The 19,596-nt window shown below is 40.0% G+C and overlaps 1 protein-coding gene across 1 annotated transcript in view; it reads right to left on the bottom strand.

Moving 5' to 3' along the window:
• Positions 1–15,477: 15,477 nt before the first annotated feature.
• KCTD8 (potassium channel tetramerization domain containing 8) overlaps positions 15,478–19,596 on the bottom strand; it is a 101,205-nt gene continuing 97,086 nt past the window's right edge. Inside the window, exon 2 of the mRNA XM_086746874.1 lies at positions 15,478–16,782. Coding sequence (XP_086603000.1) covers positions 16,322–16,782 — 461 coding nt within the window. The 3' untranslated portion in view covers positions 15,478–16,321. The remainder of the gene's footprint in view (positions 16,783–19,596) is intronic.

Below are 19,596 nucleotides of genomic sequence, written 5' to 3'. Positions count from 1 at the left end.
GTATCTCCATTCACCTGTCCATAGCCTAACTTCAAGTCAAAAATTAGAAATTTATTATCAGTGAATTGAGTGAAAGTGGTCCTCAATCCTTATCAAAGATTTTCAACAGCATACCTTTCAATATTTCCTCACTTTAAAAAAAAAAAAAAAGTAGAGAACTTCTGATTTGCGGTTACTGCTGTGAATGGAAAAGGTTAATGCTGTGAAGTATCAAGTTTTTTTAATACCATGGATGGCAAAGAAGTGGATGTTTAAAGAGAGAGAACTAGTTTTCTGAAAAGTTCAGTAAAAAAATGCTATAGGCTCTTGCATCAACAAATACAAAAAATAATGCATGGATTTTTTAAAAAAAAAAGTCTGCCTTTTTCATTTAAAATCATAGAAAAGAAAGCTGACAGGACCTGTGATGTGGAAGGAAAAGAGTTATTGACTGTGAGGTGCAGATCACAGAGGGAGAGAGATGAAAGAAAAATTAAATGGAGAATTTTCCCTGATAGATTGGGTAGTTATCTACATTTTATATTTGCATAAATAAATTGTGTGTGAAAAGAAGTGGTAGTCTGAATTGCACGTCCCTGTTAGAGTGATATGTTATCTTTTGTTTTTAAAAATGGCTTACTCCTAGAGATATATTTCAAACATTATTCAGTCAAAGTTTATTTAATGCATGATGGCAACTGTACATAGAAAAAGATAGGAACAGAGAATTATAATTAAAGTATTTTGAAAAAATGTGAAGTTAGAAATAAATAAAAAACTATAACCTTAGAGAGGCTGGATGGGGAATGGAGTGTGTGTGGTGCTTATTTAGCAGAGCACGTCTGTGGTAAGGACTAATGTGAGCACTGATCAGGAGGGAACTCCAACATGTGGCAGTGAGACAGACAAGAAATTGTGGGCAACAATTGTGGGAACCAAATGTCATTGCAGCACAGGTAACTGAAATCGCACCAACCAACAGCGTGTGACAGGAGAGTGGGAAGCAGCTCTGAGGAGGACGACATCTGCGTGTCTTTACACTCTAAAGGGTGAGTCCTGTGTTACTTGGCATATTTGAATCCCAGTCCAAACTAAAAAGAGGGAGAAGTTGCCCAGAGAGTAGAAGGGAAGTAGATGCCACAAATGGCACCAACAACTGTTTATATATATATATTTGCATTAAAATAACCCCCAAGATACATCCTTTCTGGGCAGCATGAAAGAAAACATCTGTTGCAGAGAGTGCAGAGGCTTTGCATTCAGAAGATGTTCAATCTTTTATGTGCAATTTGGTCTTCTATGCATATTATGAGACATTTATAGTGGTGCCTCACATAAACTGTGTCTCCCTTGTGGAATCTCACATTGGGGTAGGTTATTGGAAGGCAGTAGCCATTACAGCGGTAATTTGAGCTGGGACAGAGTAATGGCACCACATTATGAACCAATAATGGGATACTAATGTTTGTAGTACGCTCTTGCAGTGCATAATAATTAAGGGGAAGTATAAGTTTAAAATCAATCCATAATTAGGCGGATGACTTTCTGATTCTGACAAACACTGAAACTTGCCCAGAACCTCATCACCGACTCACAGCATTTGCTTCCCTTAGGATGCAGAGGGCCCTACCAAGCACAATTTCAGGGCCTGTTTGCTTTAGCTTTCGCTGAGTAAAGCCACCTGAGCCTCTGAGTAGCTTTTCCAATCCCTTAGATTTGCATACAGTTTTATTCTTGTAGTGTGAGTGATCTTATGCCATTTGGCAGCACCCACTACTGCGATGAACACGTCATGATTTCAGCAGAACGAGAAAGGCGACGAAGAGGAGAAACACTGGCATTTAGGGAGCAGTCAGCTTACTTTTGATCAGTGTGAGGAAACAGACACTTACCTGATGAAAACTATTTCAGTAAATATCCTCTAATGTTTCAGGTGGCGAAGGTTGTGAACCTTCCCTGCATGGGTCGTGGCTGGCTACAAGACACCTTGTGTGGGGAGAGCAGCGATTAAATCGACCTGTTGCATTTGATGCAATGGGAATGGCACCCTCAGGGAATGCTTTGGAGGCAGCTCTCCATCTCCTGGAAGGCTCGAATATCATACATTAATCATATGTGGGGGAGGAATTGATAAAATAAACAAACATATGGTATGATGTCTGCCACAGTACTTACACGCTGGCCCAAATTCTCTTCTGCTGCACAATGGCATCAGTTGGATTTTATAGTCATGTAAATGGAGAGTCAAGTTGGGCTCAAAAGCTGAACTGTATAACCTCTCTTTTATTTCTATGTTTGTGGTCCCGTTTTAATAAACTTGGTTTTATTTAGGAACTTTATTTTTAAGAACAATATATATGCCCTCAGGTTCAGCTGTACCAGCTCCATAGTCCATTAAGCTCAATGTCCCTGCAATTTTCACTAATTTTATAGACGAGGTGCAGGAGTTAGGGAACTCTGCTAAATATCTAGGAAACACATTAAAATCTGAAGAGCAGAGATTCTGTATATAGAGTAGGGTCATCAGTCCATGTCTTCAAACACCTGTGAAAACTGACAGACTGTTTACTGGACACTCACAGCACAAAGGTGTGTAGGAAAATGAGGTAGAAAAACAGAGCAGTAGAAAGAAAACTGTCCATTTGGAATCTCCTGCTTTAAATGCCTATATTGGGAACTCCTTCATTCAAAATATTATTTTAAGTCCCCCTGCTGAAGCCTTTAAGTCTTCCTAGAAATGAATGGAAACATATTTAAAATGGTGATCTCTATGGGTCAGGAGTTATTATAAAAATTAGTTGTATTTTCCTATAGAGATGCATTCTGTTCCCCTCAGAATATGCATTTATTATCAGTTCTTCCTCAGTTTGTTATTTACTACCTGCTCACAGGTCAGGTCAACCAATTCAATTTTTTAATGTCCAATCATCATTTTAGGCCACTTAATTTAAGGCAATTAAGTAAGTTGCTAGAAAGTCCAGCACATTCCAGGTCAATTCATTAAGTTTTGTATTCTTCTGAAGTTTAAATTTAACACTTTTCTACGGAATTACAACTCTAATTAATTATCTTCTATGCTACGCATCAAAAGGACTCTTCTGCTCCTATCTTAACCTGGTAATGGCAGTGCTCATGAAGAGGAATGTGCCAGATTTTCATTTGCACTAAGGCTCTCCACAAGAAATGACAGTATAAGAGGCCCAATAGGGTTGCAAGATGCTTTGTCTCCAGTTTTAAAGACCCCTCTCTACTGATATAATGGACAGTTATTTTGACATTGTCTAAATAAGGAAAGATCTAACATGTGAGCAGAGGCGAATAGGCAGTGAATGACAAATGCTGGCTCTAGGATTTAGGACCCATTATGTGTATATACACTATTTTTTTGTTCAATACACTGTTTATATATTACAATAGGAAGAGATCTTTTCTCAGTATCCCTAGGGACATACCTAACTCTCTTCCTGTTGATAAGACTTTTTATGGTTCATATTTTCTCTTCTACCAGCTCCATTGTTTTTAAAAGCCCATCTTAGCAGTTACATAAATTCTGACATTTCATCATCCTCTGGACGCTTCTGGTCTATATTTTGTGGGTGATTGCTTCCAGTCCACAGAGTTACAGCTTCATTCCTGTCCTGTATTAGTTTAAGCACATAACCTTTTTGTCTTGAATGAAATTATTATGAGTGGTTTTGAATGCAAAGAAAGGGAGATGAGCAGCAAGCAGAACTGTTCAAGACAAGTATTTGCACAGCTTCTATTCCTTGACCTGAAAAATACAGAAAAATTACAGGAAAGTTATTACTTTTAATCAGGCCCAATTGTACTATGACAGGGGCACTGTTGCTGTTCCTGCATTACTGCATTTTTGTAACCACTCTCTCTTCTTTTTTGGTTTTTTTTTTGTTGTTGTTGTTGTTTAGTTGTTTTTTTTTACTACTTCAGTATTCCAGTCTTATTTTTCTTCCTAGCACACATCTACTTGAACAGCTCCTGTGTGCATATACGTTGTCAGGGACCACAGGGGCTCCCTGGGGGGCAGCAGTGCAGGATCTGGCAGGCAGGGCCGATCCCATTGCCCCAGCCAGGAGCAGGGCAGGCGGGGCGCCAGGGGCAGCCCCAGGCCTGGGCATCAGGGACCTCCCTGAGGATGAAGACGGATGGAGGCCAGGATGTCAGCCTGTGGGAGGGAGTTGATAAAGAGGCAAACTGGTAGCTTTGTTTACAATCCAGACACCCCAGAAATTTTTTAAATTATAACTCATCTGCTGCCTAAACCTCCAGGTATCTGCCCATCCATCATCACCTAATTACCCACAACCCAAGTACACACCAAATGGTTACACCGTAGGGTTTGCACCCAGGAACAGTTCCCAGCTTATCCAGAAGAACATCTGGACAGCCACATCTGCCACATCCCAGAACACCTTTGCTGCTTCAGATTTCCCCAAAAGCCCAATTTTTTTTTTTTTTTTTTAATGAGGTGAGGGGCACACCTGTTGTGCTGTTGGGGACGGTTCAGTTAGCAAAGCTGGAGCTGAGCAGTTGTTCCCCATCACAGGTCTGTGTCTGATACGCAGCACTGCTGTAACGCCATCGGTCAAATGGCAGCTGGTGAAGAAAGCATCACGAGCGGCTGGGTAAGGAGGGGGAAGGGAAGGTCTGCACTGGGAGGTAATTATCAGTTCAGTGAAAGGGTGGATTAATTAGAAAGAAAGCTTTTGGGGCCAGACAAGTGTGGCAAAACCCGGAAATGCCTCTCTTAATTTCCCCACTATTGAATTTAGTTTCCCTCTGGAGGTATGTTTCTACCCTCTGTGGCTTGCAAGGGAGAGGGAAAATATTGCAGTTTGTTTCCCATTCCACCCTCACCATTCACCTACTGAGCAGTCACTGCTTATTTTCAAGCCCTTGACTCCAGCCTCAAGCCCCCTCTCACGACCTCTCCCAAACTGCACAGAGGTGCTGCTGGCTCCCCGCCAGTGAATTCACTGATGATCTATTTCCACCTCAGCCTAGGAATACCACACTGGCTGAGCAGACCGGATTTACTTCCAGTCCCTCCAGGACCCTCCAGGGCTGCTTTCCCACCCAGCTGCCACGGCGGCGCAGGAAGAGCCCAGGCCCAGCTGGTGCAGGGGTCTGTAAGCCCTCTCCTCCTGCAGCTCTGTGCCCCGCAAGCTCAGGAGAAGCTGAGATCAGCTTATCGTCGTCACCACCTAGGCTCTGCTCTGCGAGGGGCTACACATTTGCAAGTGCATATCTGTCCACACGGACATTGTTTAAGACTCCTCCGGGGCAGTGCTTCAGCAACTTGGGCGAGCATCGTGTGGTTGATACAAATGGTTGTGTGATCTTCTGCTGCCCTCTCTGCACTTCCCACTAGCTCCGTCTTATTTTTATTCAAGGAGAGACAAAGTTGGCTGCCAGCCCAGATTTGCAGCTGGTGTCTCTAGAAGAAAGCTTACAGAAAGAGAAAAAAAACCACAAACAAATAAACAAAATAACCCAAATTCAGTGCTGAATCCGCAGACTATGCAGTTGGCATAATTCAACCATGTAAAACACTGGAGACAGAGAACGAGGTTAAGGCTGTAACTGCTTTCTCCTGTGGTGGGGAGAGCATCAGTAGTCACTTTCTCCTCTACTGATGCCCAATAAACTGAGAATCTCGGGTGGGAGCTATGCCTTTAGTTATATGGCTCTGCTGTGCAGTCTGGGAGTTACAACCTGAAAAACGAGGAAGAAAACAGGAATTTGCTGATGACAGTTTACAGAGAATGCACTATGGCACTGCCAGAGAATATCCCTGCTGCCAGAAATAAATAGTGCTGTCTTTCAAAAAAAAATTCAAAAAAAAAAAAAAGGCAGTTTGTTTTCTCACCTGGATTGTATAGAAAACAGCAAAGCACAGAAGGTACAGAAAGAGTGATTCTGCAAGGAGGCAAATACAGCTCTTCGACCATTCAGCATTGCACTTGGGTAATATAAGTGGACTTGCAAATGTTAAGCATTGTGACAAGGCAATGGGGCAGTGATGGGGTAGGCAATTGTTTCAGACAAGTGCCTTCCACACAAACTGAGCAGCCCCTTTTCAAGATCGCCTCTGAGGAACTCTTGGTGGAATGTCCTATGCAGTCAATGAGCAGATAACTGCCTTCCAGCCACCTACCTCAGTACTTCTACCTGGTGGATGGGGTAACTTGGAGAATTCAGCTGTGTGGCATTAAGCTGGAGAGACCTTACCCTGAATCTCTGGCAAGGTCTGGATCTTGATTCTTTCAGGCAGTTGAGCTTGCAGAACTGTTAAGTGTTAATTTTTTAATTGTTTAACCAGCCTTTCCGAGGAACATTATGCTCTTCCAGCTATCACTCTTCAATGAGGTAAGATCTCACGGCTGCCAAGTGCATCAGAATATTGCTGTGCACTGCTAGAACTTGAACAGATGGGAAACTTAAGGACCCAATATTAGGTAATTAGGAGGACTTGGGGAGGAAAAGTGTGGTCTAGACACGACTTGATTTAACTCATAAGGAATATAATTGATTTTAAAACACAAGAGAATGAAGAGATTGTGAACTTACCCCACACTGTAATAAAGTTTAAACAGAACAGTTCTAAGGAATAGTAATAGAAATTACAGAGAACAACCAATCTTCTTGCATTTATGTAGCATTCATTTCAATGGCTGCAGCTCCTGTTTTGTGAGTTTCAATTTTGTTAGGGCAGGAGAAAAGTCTTTATGCTTAACTGTTAAGCACTAACTGTGCATCTCATGCAAAATAAATAAAAAATGAATCATTATAAGCATTCCGGGATACTAAGTAAATCAGTGCATGCCTACTGCATGAATAATCATTTTTAATTAATATCTTTGAGTGACTGAGGCACCATCAGGGAAGAGGAAAAAAAAAGAACACATCTTCAGAACTGGGAGGAAGGATCAACAAGATAATTGCATAAGCACATGTAACAGCTGAAAATAATCCTTTATTAGTTACAGTAAAAACAAGATAGGACAATTCTGGACATGGGTCCTGCAGATTATTGCAGTTTTGCTGAGATCTTCTGAAGTCAAGATCATGATGGGATGTTGCACACATCCAAAACCACAATTCCTAGGAGTAGTATATTACACTTGCACCATTGTTAAGGCATGATCCATGAAGTTACATCTATGTTTTCTAAGGTGGGGTATTGATGGTGTTCAGGAGATGAGGCTCATGATGGTTGCTATGAAGTCAAGTAGGATCTTAGCTCCTCAACACCAGCTAGGAACTACTCAATAAGCTGGGAGCCCCAGCACACATGATGTCCACCAGCAGAGAATCAAAGGAATCATGTGAGGAGGATGAATTTAAAACACCTGAAGCTCTTGTTGCTCCCCAGGTACTTGGAGACTGGAGAAAACCACTCAAATAACTTTCTAAGCCACAGACAAGCTTTTTGTCCTGTTCTTGATTTTTTTTTTCCCCCTCTCTTCCCCTCCTTGACAGATTCACTATGTGTAGACTTACAGAGGGACACCGAAGCCTTCTGTAGATTTTCAGAAACACTGATGTACAGCTAGTTTATTGGAAGCTTGTACGTGTAAGAGTTCTTCTCATTTCTGTACCCCACAGAGCAGCACCATTGCTTGCCTCCTGCTGAGATGCCTATCACAGGCTGGCTCAGGCAATTGCTGTTTACCACAGCATGAGAAAGAAAGAGACTCACAAGGAGTATTAAAACATAGCTCATCAGACAAACTTGATTATTCCTTTCAGTAAGCACTACAGAATTAATGGATGAAGGGAATTGGACAGTATAATAATCCCTGATTTCAATTTTGAGAAATCTTACGTGTACAATTAATTCAAATCGACTTGTAGTGGAAGTGGGAAGCTGCAGTTAAAGATGATTGACAGGTTCTGTTGAGACAAGGGAAAGGGCATAGGGATCACAGCAGAGATAACATGGGTTTTTCAGAGACAGGAAATAGAAAAGTTACATGCCCAAGTTTCTGTAAATGCCACAGGGAATTGGGGATCTCTCACCTGTGTGCCTTTGAAAAGCTCTCTCATATGTTTTATTTGCCATCTTTTCCAATTATCTAAGATAAAGCAAGCAGTTTCTTAATGAAATTCAGGGTTTTAAAAAAAAAAAAAGAAAGGAAAGACTAATGAGTAATTAGAAACACAAAAGTAAAATGTGACTGAAGTTTTGAAGAAAGTGGTCTGGTTAGAAATAATTGAAAATCTGTATGTGTATTTCTAGAGGGCTGAAGTAACCACAAGAAACAGAGGTTTAAAAAAAAAAAAAAGTGACATAACTTTGCAATATAAGGAGGCAATAAAAAGAGCATGCAATTATTAATTCTATAAATGGAAACATCCCATCACAGTGCAGGAAGGAAATAACCTTTTTATCTGCCTCTGTTCTTCCATTACCGACCAAAACTAGAATATGTGCACTTGTGGCTATCTCTTTCCCAAACGAGTATTGAACAGTTGGAAGAAGTTCAAGGAGAGCAACAAGACATGTTTGAAAAGACAGACCTGTGCTTGTCAGGGAAGTTCCAAGAAATTATTCACATAAATTTAGTGACTGTAGTCACAAAAATAAAAGCCAAGCCTACTTTCTTTTCAGGGACCAACAGGATTTTACTTGATTTTTCCTCAAGGACACTCAGGACTAGCATCATAAAACCTATGGAAAAGCAACTGTTTTTTTTTTCCCCAAAGACTAGGCTTAGTACTGCAAGATGGTGAAACCAAGCTTACCAAGTTACACAAGGTCTTCCCATCCGTCCCTGTCCGGAGAAAGACGCACCACATGCCATGTCCTGGAGGCGCTGGTGCTTCTAATCCTTTGGGATGCCTCCAAATCCACAATGGCACAGGGGACTATTTTTAACCCTATCTGTCTTCTTTAAGCTCATTTCTCAACTGTATGGCAGGTGTTCAATCACTCAGCAGTCATCTCAACTGCTGATGTCAGAAGCTTACTAATGGAATTTAAATCAAAGGTAGGTATAAATCAGAACTATTCAGGGCCAAAGTGTCAGTTTGTGCTGCACTGAATCTAATGCCACCTTCAGCAGAAAAATGACACCACATGAAACACACAATTCACTTAAATAGGAAGAGAAACAGAAAAAAAACTTCTTAGGGTAATTGATTGATGGTTTCCACACTTCATCCTAGGCCAAACTAGCAACTGAATAGGGATGAGAAATATTCCATCAGGTGTTCCCTGCTTTCAAAATTTATATTTAAGATGTACAGTATACATTTATGAAGAAAACAATCTTTCAGAAATTTCTCACGAGGAGTCTAAGCTTTAGGTGCATTATGAATTGATCAGTATTAATGAATTGCATGGATGTTAAGCAGATAGTAGATAAAGTGACTGTATTTCATCATTAAATATTGCCTAAGAAGTTGGAAAGATTATTTATTGCCTATTTGTGATCTCTCTTCTTTTTATGTTAATGTAATTTACCTCTTGTTACTGGTACTCATCTGTTCTTAGGTGACTTCTTGCTAAAAATTACACTGCATTATAATTGAAACACTGTTCTGGTTTTGTTAGTGAGGGGGGGCCTAAGGTGGCAGCTTCTGTAGGAAACTGCTAGAAGTCGCTCCCCTTTGTCCAGTGGACTTGGCCGGGCCTAGGGTGGACCCGCTGCTGGCCAAGGCCGAGCCAATTGATAGCGGAATGTTCCGTGATAACGCCTCTGTAATAATGTCTTTAAGAAAGGGAAAACAGGAAAAGAAAAAAAAAAAAAAAAAAAAAAGAGGAGAAGATGTGAAGCAGCTGAGCAGGAGCAGAGATGGGGAGGAGCGAGCCTTGTGGGCCTTGCAGGCCTCACCCTCTGGCCTCCCACTGAGCAGCCAACTGGGCCCAACTTGGCCCGGCCTGGCTGCAAGAAGTGGAGAGGAGATGAGAAGTGAATAAGATGTAAAAAGAATCCTGAGAGGTGTCTGCCAGCCTGTTGTGAGGAATGGCTGCAGACGCCAAGGTCAGTGAAGAAGGAGGGGGAGGAGTAATGCGGCTCCTGGCCAAGATTCCCCTGCAGCCTGTGGTGCCGACCATGGTAGAGCAGGTTGTTCCCCTGCAGCCCATGGAGGTCCATGGAGGGGCAGAGATTCACCTGCAGCCTGTGGAGGACCCCATGCCAGAGCAGGTGGATGCCTGAAGGAGGCTGTGGCCCGTGGAGGGCCCGCTGGGGCAGCCGTTCTGGAGGGACTGCACCCCGTGGAAGAGATGACCCACGCCGGAGCAGTTTCACGAAGGATTGTGGCCCGTGAGAGGGACCCCACGAAGGAGCAGGGGAGGAATGCAAGGAGTTCTTCCCCCGACAATGAAGTAGCGGCATGAAACAACATGTGATGAACTGACCGCGACCCCCATTCCCTCTTCCCCCCTGTGCTGTTCGGAGAGGGGGAAGGCAGTAGAGATAATGTTAAGCCTGGGAAGAGGGAGGGGTGGGGGGAGGTTATCTTGTTCCCTGTCTCATTCTCCTGCTAGTTTTAGAAATAAATGAGTATTTTTCCCCAAGTTGAGTCTGTTTTGCCTGTGACGGTAACTTTAAGGATTTCTCCCTGTCCTTATCTCAGACCTCGAGCCATTTTTCCTTATATCATCTCCCCCTGTTCTCTCGGAGGGTGGGGGGAGTGAGAGAGAGACTGCGTAGTCTGGTCCCAATCAGGGCTGAACTACGACAAACACTTAACATGCTCAGTACTAGAACTTCATCTAATATGTGTATGGAAGATTATATGATCCAGGATCTCAGAACTAAACCCATTAAGCTATTTCTACATTCCCTTTTTCTATATATAAAGGAATGTAAAGTAACTTTGTGAAGAAATATAGGAATTTTAAGAGGCAATGCAACACAGAGACACAGAAATTGCCACTACCTCCATCTTATTATCTGAGGAGAAGAGATAGCCCAGCAAAAAGAGGAGGAGCCCTTAAGGAAGGAGAAAATTCCCAAATATTTATTCTCTTAAAGTCATCATTAATTGCACTCCCTCCATTTGTGCTTTTCCCCCACGTGTCTTATTCAATCTAATGCCTGCAGATAAGGATTGCCAGGGTGCCAGGCTCCGAGCAGATGGGAGCACCACAGTTGGTGCTGAGTTTCTCTTCTGGGTACCATTTGTACTCTGTTTTCTCAGCAGCCCATTTCACACTGTCACGAGCCCAGTTTCAAAGAAGGAACAGTGTGCTACAGCAGCAGAGATCTGTATCTTCTGCTGGGGACCTGGACACCAGGATTTGGTCCCATAGGACAGCTTTTCCTGTGCAAAGAGTGATGATCCAGCAGAATAAAACAACAGTTCCTGTTCAGATACAGCGATGCAATGTGTACCTCTGTAAAGCCAGCTATCCACTACAGCAGCCTGCAAGCCTTAAGCAGTGTGTCTCCACGAACACGCACACTGTGTGAGTAGTAGTAGCTCTTGCAGCTCTTACCTGCACCAGCCTCGTGCAACCCAGCATCACCATATCTGAACTGGGGTGACCCATTTAGCTGCAGTACCACACGCAGCAGGTGCGGATAGCAAGCTGGATGCTGACAGCATCAGCAGCTCATTTATCGGTGAATAACATCTTTGCGGCTCGCTTCATTGGATGACTGCACAGTGCTAAAGGTACCTGATGCCTGACAGTCTGAAAGGGAGCACGAGCTCTCGGGTGATGTGACTTGGCTTTCCAGTTTGTGCTTTACGGCTTCTTCTTGCCAGCAGTGCTGAAGGTTATTCAAACCAGCAACATTCCCAGTGTGCCAGCTTCCCCCATCATTTTCCAGTGTGAAGACTATGATAGCCCCTTCTGAATCTGGAACAGATAAGCTCTTAAATAAGTGATTGTATGAATGCCCATAGTAACAACGGAAAAGAGAGGAGTAGAGCAGAAAATATGAAACAGGTTGAAAATTACTTCTGGATAACAGATCCTGGAAAAGAAGACACTACTTGATGGCCTGCAATATAAGAGCTGAAGTAATGTGTGAATGCTATTTATGTGGTGAGCCATACCACTGATGTGAACCTGCAAAAAGCTAAAGGTTTCTTGAGAATTTCTGAGCATCCCCAAGAGCTTGGTTCAGGACATGAGTCACTCATATGGGAAACTCAACGTTGCCCTTTCGTTACCAGCTACGCTAAATTTGGGTTTTCTACCCAATATATTTTTTTTAATCATTACTTGAACAAAGACAGCATTAGCAAGTAAAATCATTTTACATAAGCACTTTTTTTAAAAAAAAAGAAGGTCACAAAATGATGGTTTTAATATAACTTAGCATTTCTTAATTAATCCAAAGTGAATCAAAGTGAATTCTAAAATTCTATTTCAGAATTAATTTCAATTATACTAAGACTTGTAAATTTTTGTTCATGGAAGAAGGACTTGGAAGTATTCCTTCAGCAACAGATTAATTAGTCCATCATGTAATTCTGATCTTTGTTCACACATTTTAAAGGTGTAAACATCATTGTATGGCAAAACTGTATCTCTATTCTCCATATGTTCAGTTAGAATAATAACGTATAGAAAAATTCACACACATAACATCCATTATGAAATCTTAACATTAACTTTTATAGTGAATAAACATGGGCAATGATAACTATTTTTACAGCAGATTCTAATACGTTACTCTTGTGAAATATTAGCTTAACTGGGAGATTACTTGTGAAAGAAGATTTGTTTTATTTTTATCAGCTCCAAATCTTTAAACATAATCTATAATATAGAATTCTATATTGCTGAACATGTTAAAAATGAAGAATTAAACTCATCTGAAAAACATAAAGGGATATGTATTCCATGTTGAATTCCCAATATGATAATGATTTAAGGGATTCTGTTGATTTAGAAAAAAATTCTGAAAAATAAATAATCCATTTTTATAAGAATTATTTTCCTTCCAGAAATATGCTTCATTTACATGTTATATTACTTCTTTGTATTTTATCTTATTTTTTAAATTATATATTTTATCAAAGCAATTATCAATCATGATTTATAATAGCAACTGCTGACTAAAAACTACTTGGTCTTTAATGACACTAAACTAAATACATCATAATTATAACTGCAAAATAAAACCCTATAAAACTTGAAATTAATATAAAAACCATAATTGAAATATTGAAAAAAACCTCAAACTTTATTTCTAATTTACATTCCTTTTTTAATTTAAGATTGACAAATGTCAGTATTTTGATCTTTCTTTCCTTTCCAGAAAAACTTTTTGTTTTAAAATCATAAACATCATATAGAGTGGATTTTAATGTCCTGTCCACCTCCACGGAAATCCAATAAAAGGCACAGATTCCCATGGTAGACTACACCTGTGTGTAACAAAATGAATAGCTGGAAAGAAGAACAAAAGATGAAATGGAAAATGGAAAAGTAGCTATGATAGAAAAGTAAGAAAAATGGAAGACAAAGGGAAGCGATCAACACCCCCGTCCCACACTCCATGTGCTTCTAGTACACAATTATCTTGTAGCACCTGGGAATTTCCTACCAACCTTAGCCCACAAGTTCCTATGTTCCACCAAATGTCTCAGCTTGCTTTCTCCCCAGTTACAGGCTGGAATCTGAAAACTGAGGGTTAATAATCACACAGATAGAGTTGGAGCTGTAACTGGGTGAACTGGATGAAAATTGTGATGGGAATTAGAGAATATGACTGAAGGATTCACTGGAGCCATTGTTTTCTCCCACTGTCTCTCCGACTATAACACATCCCAATTTTTCACTCTGAAAGAAGGAGAACAGTGTACACTGTGCAATTCCAAACCCAAACCACTTCATCTTAAGATGCCAGTGTGGTTGCTAAGATACAGCAATGTAGTTTATCTGCCACATCACTCACATGCCTTGTGAACACATGGAAAGCAATTAAGGTTATCATAAATTATACACTGCCCATGTATTAAGATAATATTCTGTTCTCCTCTAGAATGAATTAAAAATGCTCTGAGAAATTTTAAGTAGTATATTAAAAGAAAAAAAAATTAAAGATCATAAAAACATAGATATATGGGCAAATTAAAATGGATGGACAGGTCAAACAAACACCTAAGCATACCGCAAGCAGGTACTGCCTGGAGGACTGAGAATACCTACAGTGGCAAAACAGATCTCCAAACTCAATGGCAAGGTTTAATGGGAAAGTTCAAAAAGCTGTCTGAACCTAAAAGGTATCATCCCAGATGGAAACTTAGCTTAAAGAATGGTAACAGAAACCAGCATAACATGTGAGAAGTGCAATGAAGATAGATTCAAAAGGCCAGAACACTCAGAGTGAGATTTTTAAAAGCTCTCAATAATAGTCTAACTTTAAAGTAAATAAAAACACAACTACATTCACTGGAGGTTAGTAAGTCATGGTTAAACAGCTGGAAATTTCATCAGGAAGTCAAAGACTAAAAAAGAGAGAGAAAGCAAATCCTAAATGTGTCTAAGAAGCAAGAAAGTTTCAAAAGAAAGAATGAGTCTTCTGGACCTCAGAGAAAGAAGCAAGCGAGGAACACAACAAAAGAGCTGAAAAGCCAAATGATTTCACAGTGGACTGCATCAACTCAGACTAGACTTATCTCAGATATATTCTTCCAAGTTATGAAAATGTCAAAAGATGAAATTTTGGAGCCAACTGATTAACTCAGTAGGAGAGTAACTAGCTCTAGATAGATTAAAAAAAAAAAAAAAGTGAATGATGTCGCTGAGCTGCTATAAAAAGCATGCAGTCTTTTTTAAAACTGGCCTGTTCGAACACTGAACAGTAATACAGGCATCAGGAATAAACTTGGAAATTACAACACAAGTAGTCCTCTTTAGCTAAACAATTAGAGTTACCAGTTACAGTTCCTGCTATAGAATACATATGAGGATGAACCCTTCTAAATGTGTATGTGTATGTTTGTGTCTGTGCGCACAGTAATAATTTCAAGTCTGTCAGAACTCAGCAGCTGTGTTACAAACTCCAGCAGTCCTTACCTGTTCCAGCTATGGCTGTCTGCACCACAGTCATCTTCTTGGTGGTGGTGTAATGAGAAAGGTATTGATTTTCTTGTATCTGGGCTGAGAAAATAGGTTTGTCGTATAAAGTTGACTATTCACAGAAAACTTTTCATTTGTAAATGTAGTGCAGTCTGCTGTGATATTTTAAATCTTCTCTTTCTAAGCTGATTTTTGTGAACTTGTCAAGTTGGAACCGCTTTCAGCTCTGTTAGTAAAACCACTCGTTTTTTTATTTCATTCTCCGCTGCTTCTTAGCATAACTCTTTCTCTTGGAGAGTCTGTACAGTGGTTCCAATTAAATGGCACTAGCCTAAATATTTTTCACCCACTCTTGAAACATGTTTTTTGTTTTGGTTTTTTCAGCAGAGTAGTTATGAAAACATTAAACAAAAAGCAACAATTTGCTTGATTCTATTTTTAAAAAAGAGAGGAGATAACGATAGCCAAGAAAATCTACCAGATGGTTCTTTTAGTAAATACATTAAAGTCTCTTTTATTTTTCTCCAATTTTAGTGACTAACATAACAGAAACTTTCAGACCATCAAACCAGTTTTCACAATCTGCCATAAGTTTGCATTTCACAGAAATAATCCTGACAAGCACTAATAGATGAACGTTGTTGGTGCAATAATAAAACAGTATAAGGCATATTTACACCATCCTTACATACAGAACACTGTACACACAAAAAAATCACAGATCCAGAACAAAGTAAATTCAATCCCTTAGACATTTTACGTTTATAAGCTTGGTATCAAACAAATAATTCTCCAAGCAACAGACAACCTCTTGTTCTTGGTGATTTATTTGTCACATTGTGCTCATGCAAAATAGGTATTTGCTTTATTGCATTAACATTGAAAGAACGTTGGGAATTAGTTCTGCAACCAGTTCAATTGAGTTTTAAACCCTGTTTCTCTTCATCCACGGCAAGTCTGAATCATTTTTACTGGTGACATAAAATGAGGTGTTAACTGATGAGTGTAGATTTTTATTCAGTAAGTTCCAAAACGATGATGAAGCTCAACAGACTACAGTTCGAAAACCATCTTTCTTGACCATGCACATTTTTCTTTGCGATTATGAGGTGGTTTAGATGAGATGCTTTTTGTATTTTTAAAGTTTCTATCTTTGTATATATATTTTTAAAGAAACCATGTACTATCCAACATCCACTGTTCACAGAAAGAAATAAGCAGCAGGAATAGCTCTGGTGGCAGAGCTGGCCAAAAGGAGAACATCAGTAAGTTAGTGGCAACTTAATAAACATCAAATGCCCCAGAGATACGTCATGAAAGAGTTGACTACTATAACCCATATTTCTGTAAGAGTTCAGACTGCCAGGGACGTTTGCGCTCTGGAAAGTAATCTGGAATGTGGATTTTTTTAAAATCTTGGATACATTTTCTCATTTCTTCCTCAACACTCAGCTTCTCACACACCTTCTTTTTGGAAAGATTTGTTTCTCTGGACTTGCTAATGAGAGTTTGAAAGAGTTCACTGTTCCTGCGTTTGTCTGGTGGTGGCATCCACTGCACTGGGGCCTTCTTAGATGGACGATCCAAAGTCAGAGTATTTGGCTGGTGGGTTGTGGATGGCTGAGTGCTGGTGGCATTTTCTTGAGGGGTGCTTGCTTCTGAGTGGCTGTCACAGCTCGAGGTGGACAACTCATTACAGGAAGTCCCACTTTCACTGCCCTTGTCCAAGACTTTGTCGTGCTTCCTTTCTTCATGGTCTTGCTTGGGAGAAACAGTTCGCTGAGGAGGCCCTAGGCATGAAAGAAAAAGTATTAAACAAGCACTGGTTCGCACAGAAAATGGATCAGCTACCATTTAGAAAAACGTGACTCAGAGTCTTGGATGGGATAAACAGGTGGTGGTTTCTTTTAGTCAAAAGAACTATACCAGACTGGTACTCGTGAGTGATCTCCCTGTCCTTATTTTGACCCACGAGCCTTTCATTATATTTTCTCTCCTCTTGTCCAGCTGAGGAGGGGGAGTGAGAGAGCGGCTTTGGTGGGCACCTGGCATCCAGTCGGGGTCAATGCACCACACTCACAGATTATGTGCACCTGAAATCCCTGCAGGCAAGTTTAAATGGGCTAGTTTGCCATTACACCCCAAGAAGTTTATTATGAAAAATCAGATTTTGCAGTGTTAGTAAAATACTGTAACTTTTGCAAACTCTTTGCTCAAATAAAAATATTCTAAGAGCTTCAATATTTTTTGGAAGCTCTTAACTCACCTTCCCAGAACAGTCTACTGATAATACGCTCTGCAGATGTCAACTCTGCAGAAGCCCTGGACATAAAAAGGAGTGTTAATCCTTGGATAACAGAGAGATTGCTCACTACTGACTGAATCTTTAGGCTTTTTTTTTTTTTTTTTATCCCATAGTGATTTCACTGCACTTCTTACTGTCAGTTATTATCCCAGCCTTGCCTCAGCTGAGCTCAGAATTCAGCTGTACACTGCTTACTGCACAAGCTGGCAGGGAAAAAGAGGTTATGAAGCGATGGGTAAAGAGGCACTTTGCGATGGCAGGGAGAGCGGTCTGATGGCCTATCAGCAGGTGCTGCTCAGTGCTTCACATGCCTGAAAATCGGATCTAGGCTGTTATTCTCTCCAGATATCACTTTTGCTTTGAAGTTATAAGCAGAATATGAATGTGAAAATTAGGTGGTAGCTGCTAAATCTATACAAGCATTTTCATTTCTGAAGCCTTATTTCGAAATTCCAGCTGGGAAGTGAAATGATGCTATGCTGACATCATATAAACGTCACAATGTTAATTCAGGACACAGTCTAAAGCTGACAAAAATATCTAGAGTTCAAGAGGCATTGGATCAGACCAAAGGGAAAAATGTTAAAGATGTTTAAACACCTAAATGAAAATGAAGAGTGAGACTTCCGTGGCAGTTGTGTGTCTGCTACAAATCCTGAAGGAGTCTAAAGAGTTTAGATATTTAAGTATCTTACAAAAACTACATTATCACTACAGTTTACCCAAACACCACCAGCATCAGTTAACTGCCTTTGCCAGTAGCAAAACTCAGGGTATGACAGCTCAACATTGAGCTACTGTGATGGATTTGCAAAGAGACTTTCGAGCCACTTAGCGTTCTGTTTTTCTGAATTACAAATTAGAAATATAAATACAATTATAAAGAATGCAGGAGCAATATGAACACTCTGGTGTCTTTTTGACAGTGCAGTTCTATGGCTCAAAGGAACCTAAGAAGATTGCAATATTTTATACGAGACACAGGGGAAAACAAAAAAAAAAAGCAAAACACAAAAGCAAATAAACAGTAATCTAACAACAGCAGCACTCAACAACCTGTTTTGCTTTTGTTTTAGCCAGCATACCAGGATGCTGTATCACATTTCTGTAGTTCACCTAGAGAAATGCATGAATAATCAAGATCCAAAGAGGAGAGACAACAATCCATCAAGGCTAGTACTTACATTATTCAGAGTGAAAACCACAAGAAATTTTCTACTTTGTTATTTTAAATCTAAATATATAGCACACGGATGCAGTGATTTCCCTCCTCTTTCTGTTCCAGAAATATATTCACCTTCTGAAATAGATTTACATGCCTTCCTTTTATTGTTGAATCTGGCATTTCATGTCATACTTCAAAATCATTGTATGATTATGCTAAATCTAAAGAGTCAGTTGGCATTATGGAATTACTCTGGCTTTGCAACGTGATTATAAAACCAAGTAGTTAATCAGATAGTAGTTTCAGTCTTGTTACTCTGATTTTCAATAACATGATTAACATCAATATCTAATCTAATATCTAGATATCTTAGCTTCTACAAATGTAACAACATAGTTTATGACTAAGAATCTAAAGTTTTCTGTTAACAACATCCTACAGTATTCAACTCTGTCTTTCCTGCTCAGTATTTTTCTGTAACTTCATAAATCAAAGTATTATTTCTAGTTGGTCTGTTTATACTTACTTCTTTATTGGTCCTCCTTACTTCTCAAGGGCTCAAACCTGCAATGTACTAAGGATCTATTTCAAAAAAGCACTGAAATATACCTTCAAGAATATAAAAAAATCCATTTCCTGCTACAAGAATATTTAGGAGCCTGACAGTAGGTAGGTATTTAAATGCTTTTTTGGATCAGAGCCCTGAGGTTCAGTACCTTACAGCACCGAGCTCTCTACACTTCACTGAATCTCCTAAATTCACAATGACTTTAATCCAAACACAGGCTTCTCCCACACCTCTCCTTTTAAAAATTAACAAATCCTCCCTCACAAAGAATTCTTTATATGCCCCTGCACTGCTCTGCCAATAGTGTGTTATTAACAGAATCAACAGTTCTGCTAGAGGGGAGGGTTTTCTCACAATATTTTCCACCTGCTGAAACTCAAAAGAATTTATAAGAAAGAATCCTCAGAAGATATTTGTTTAATTTTCAACATCAAGGATTATCAGATAAATTTAGCTACATCTCTAATTCGGAAAACCTCTCCTTATTCCGCTCTATGCTGGCACACTCGTGTAGTTGGGATTATCACTAATGGGATGCTGTCTCCAGTGGACCTTCTCAGCCCTTC

The sequence above is a fragment of the Chlamydotis macqueenii genome, chromosome 4 (genome assembly GCF_036417535.1).
Source record: "Chlamydotis macqueenii isolate bChlMac1 chromosome 4, bChlMac1.mat, whole genome shotgun sequence".
In the NCBI taxonomy this organism is placed as follows: Eukaryota; Metazoa; Chordata; class Aves; order Otidiformes; family Otididae; genus Chlamydotis; species Chlamydotis macqueenii.
Note: the sequence above shows the minus strand (reverse complement) of the source record. Positions and strands in the feature narration are given on the sequence as shown.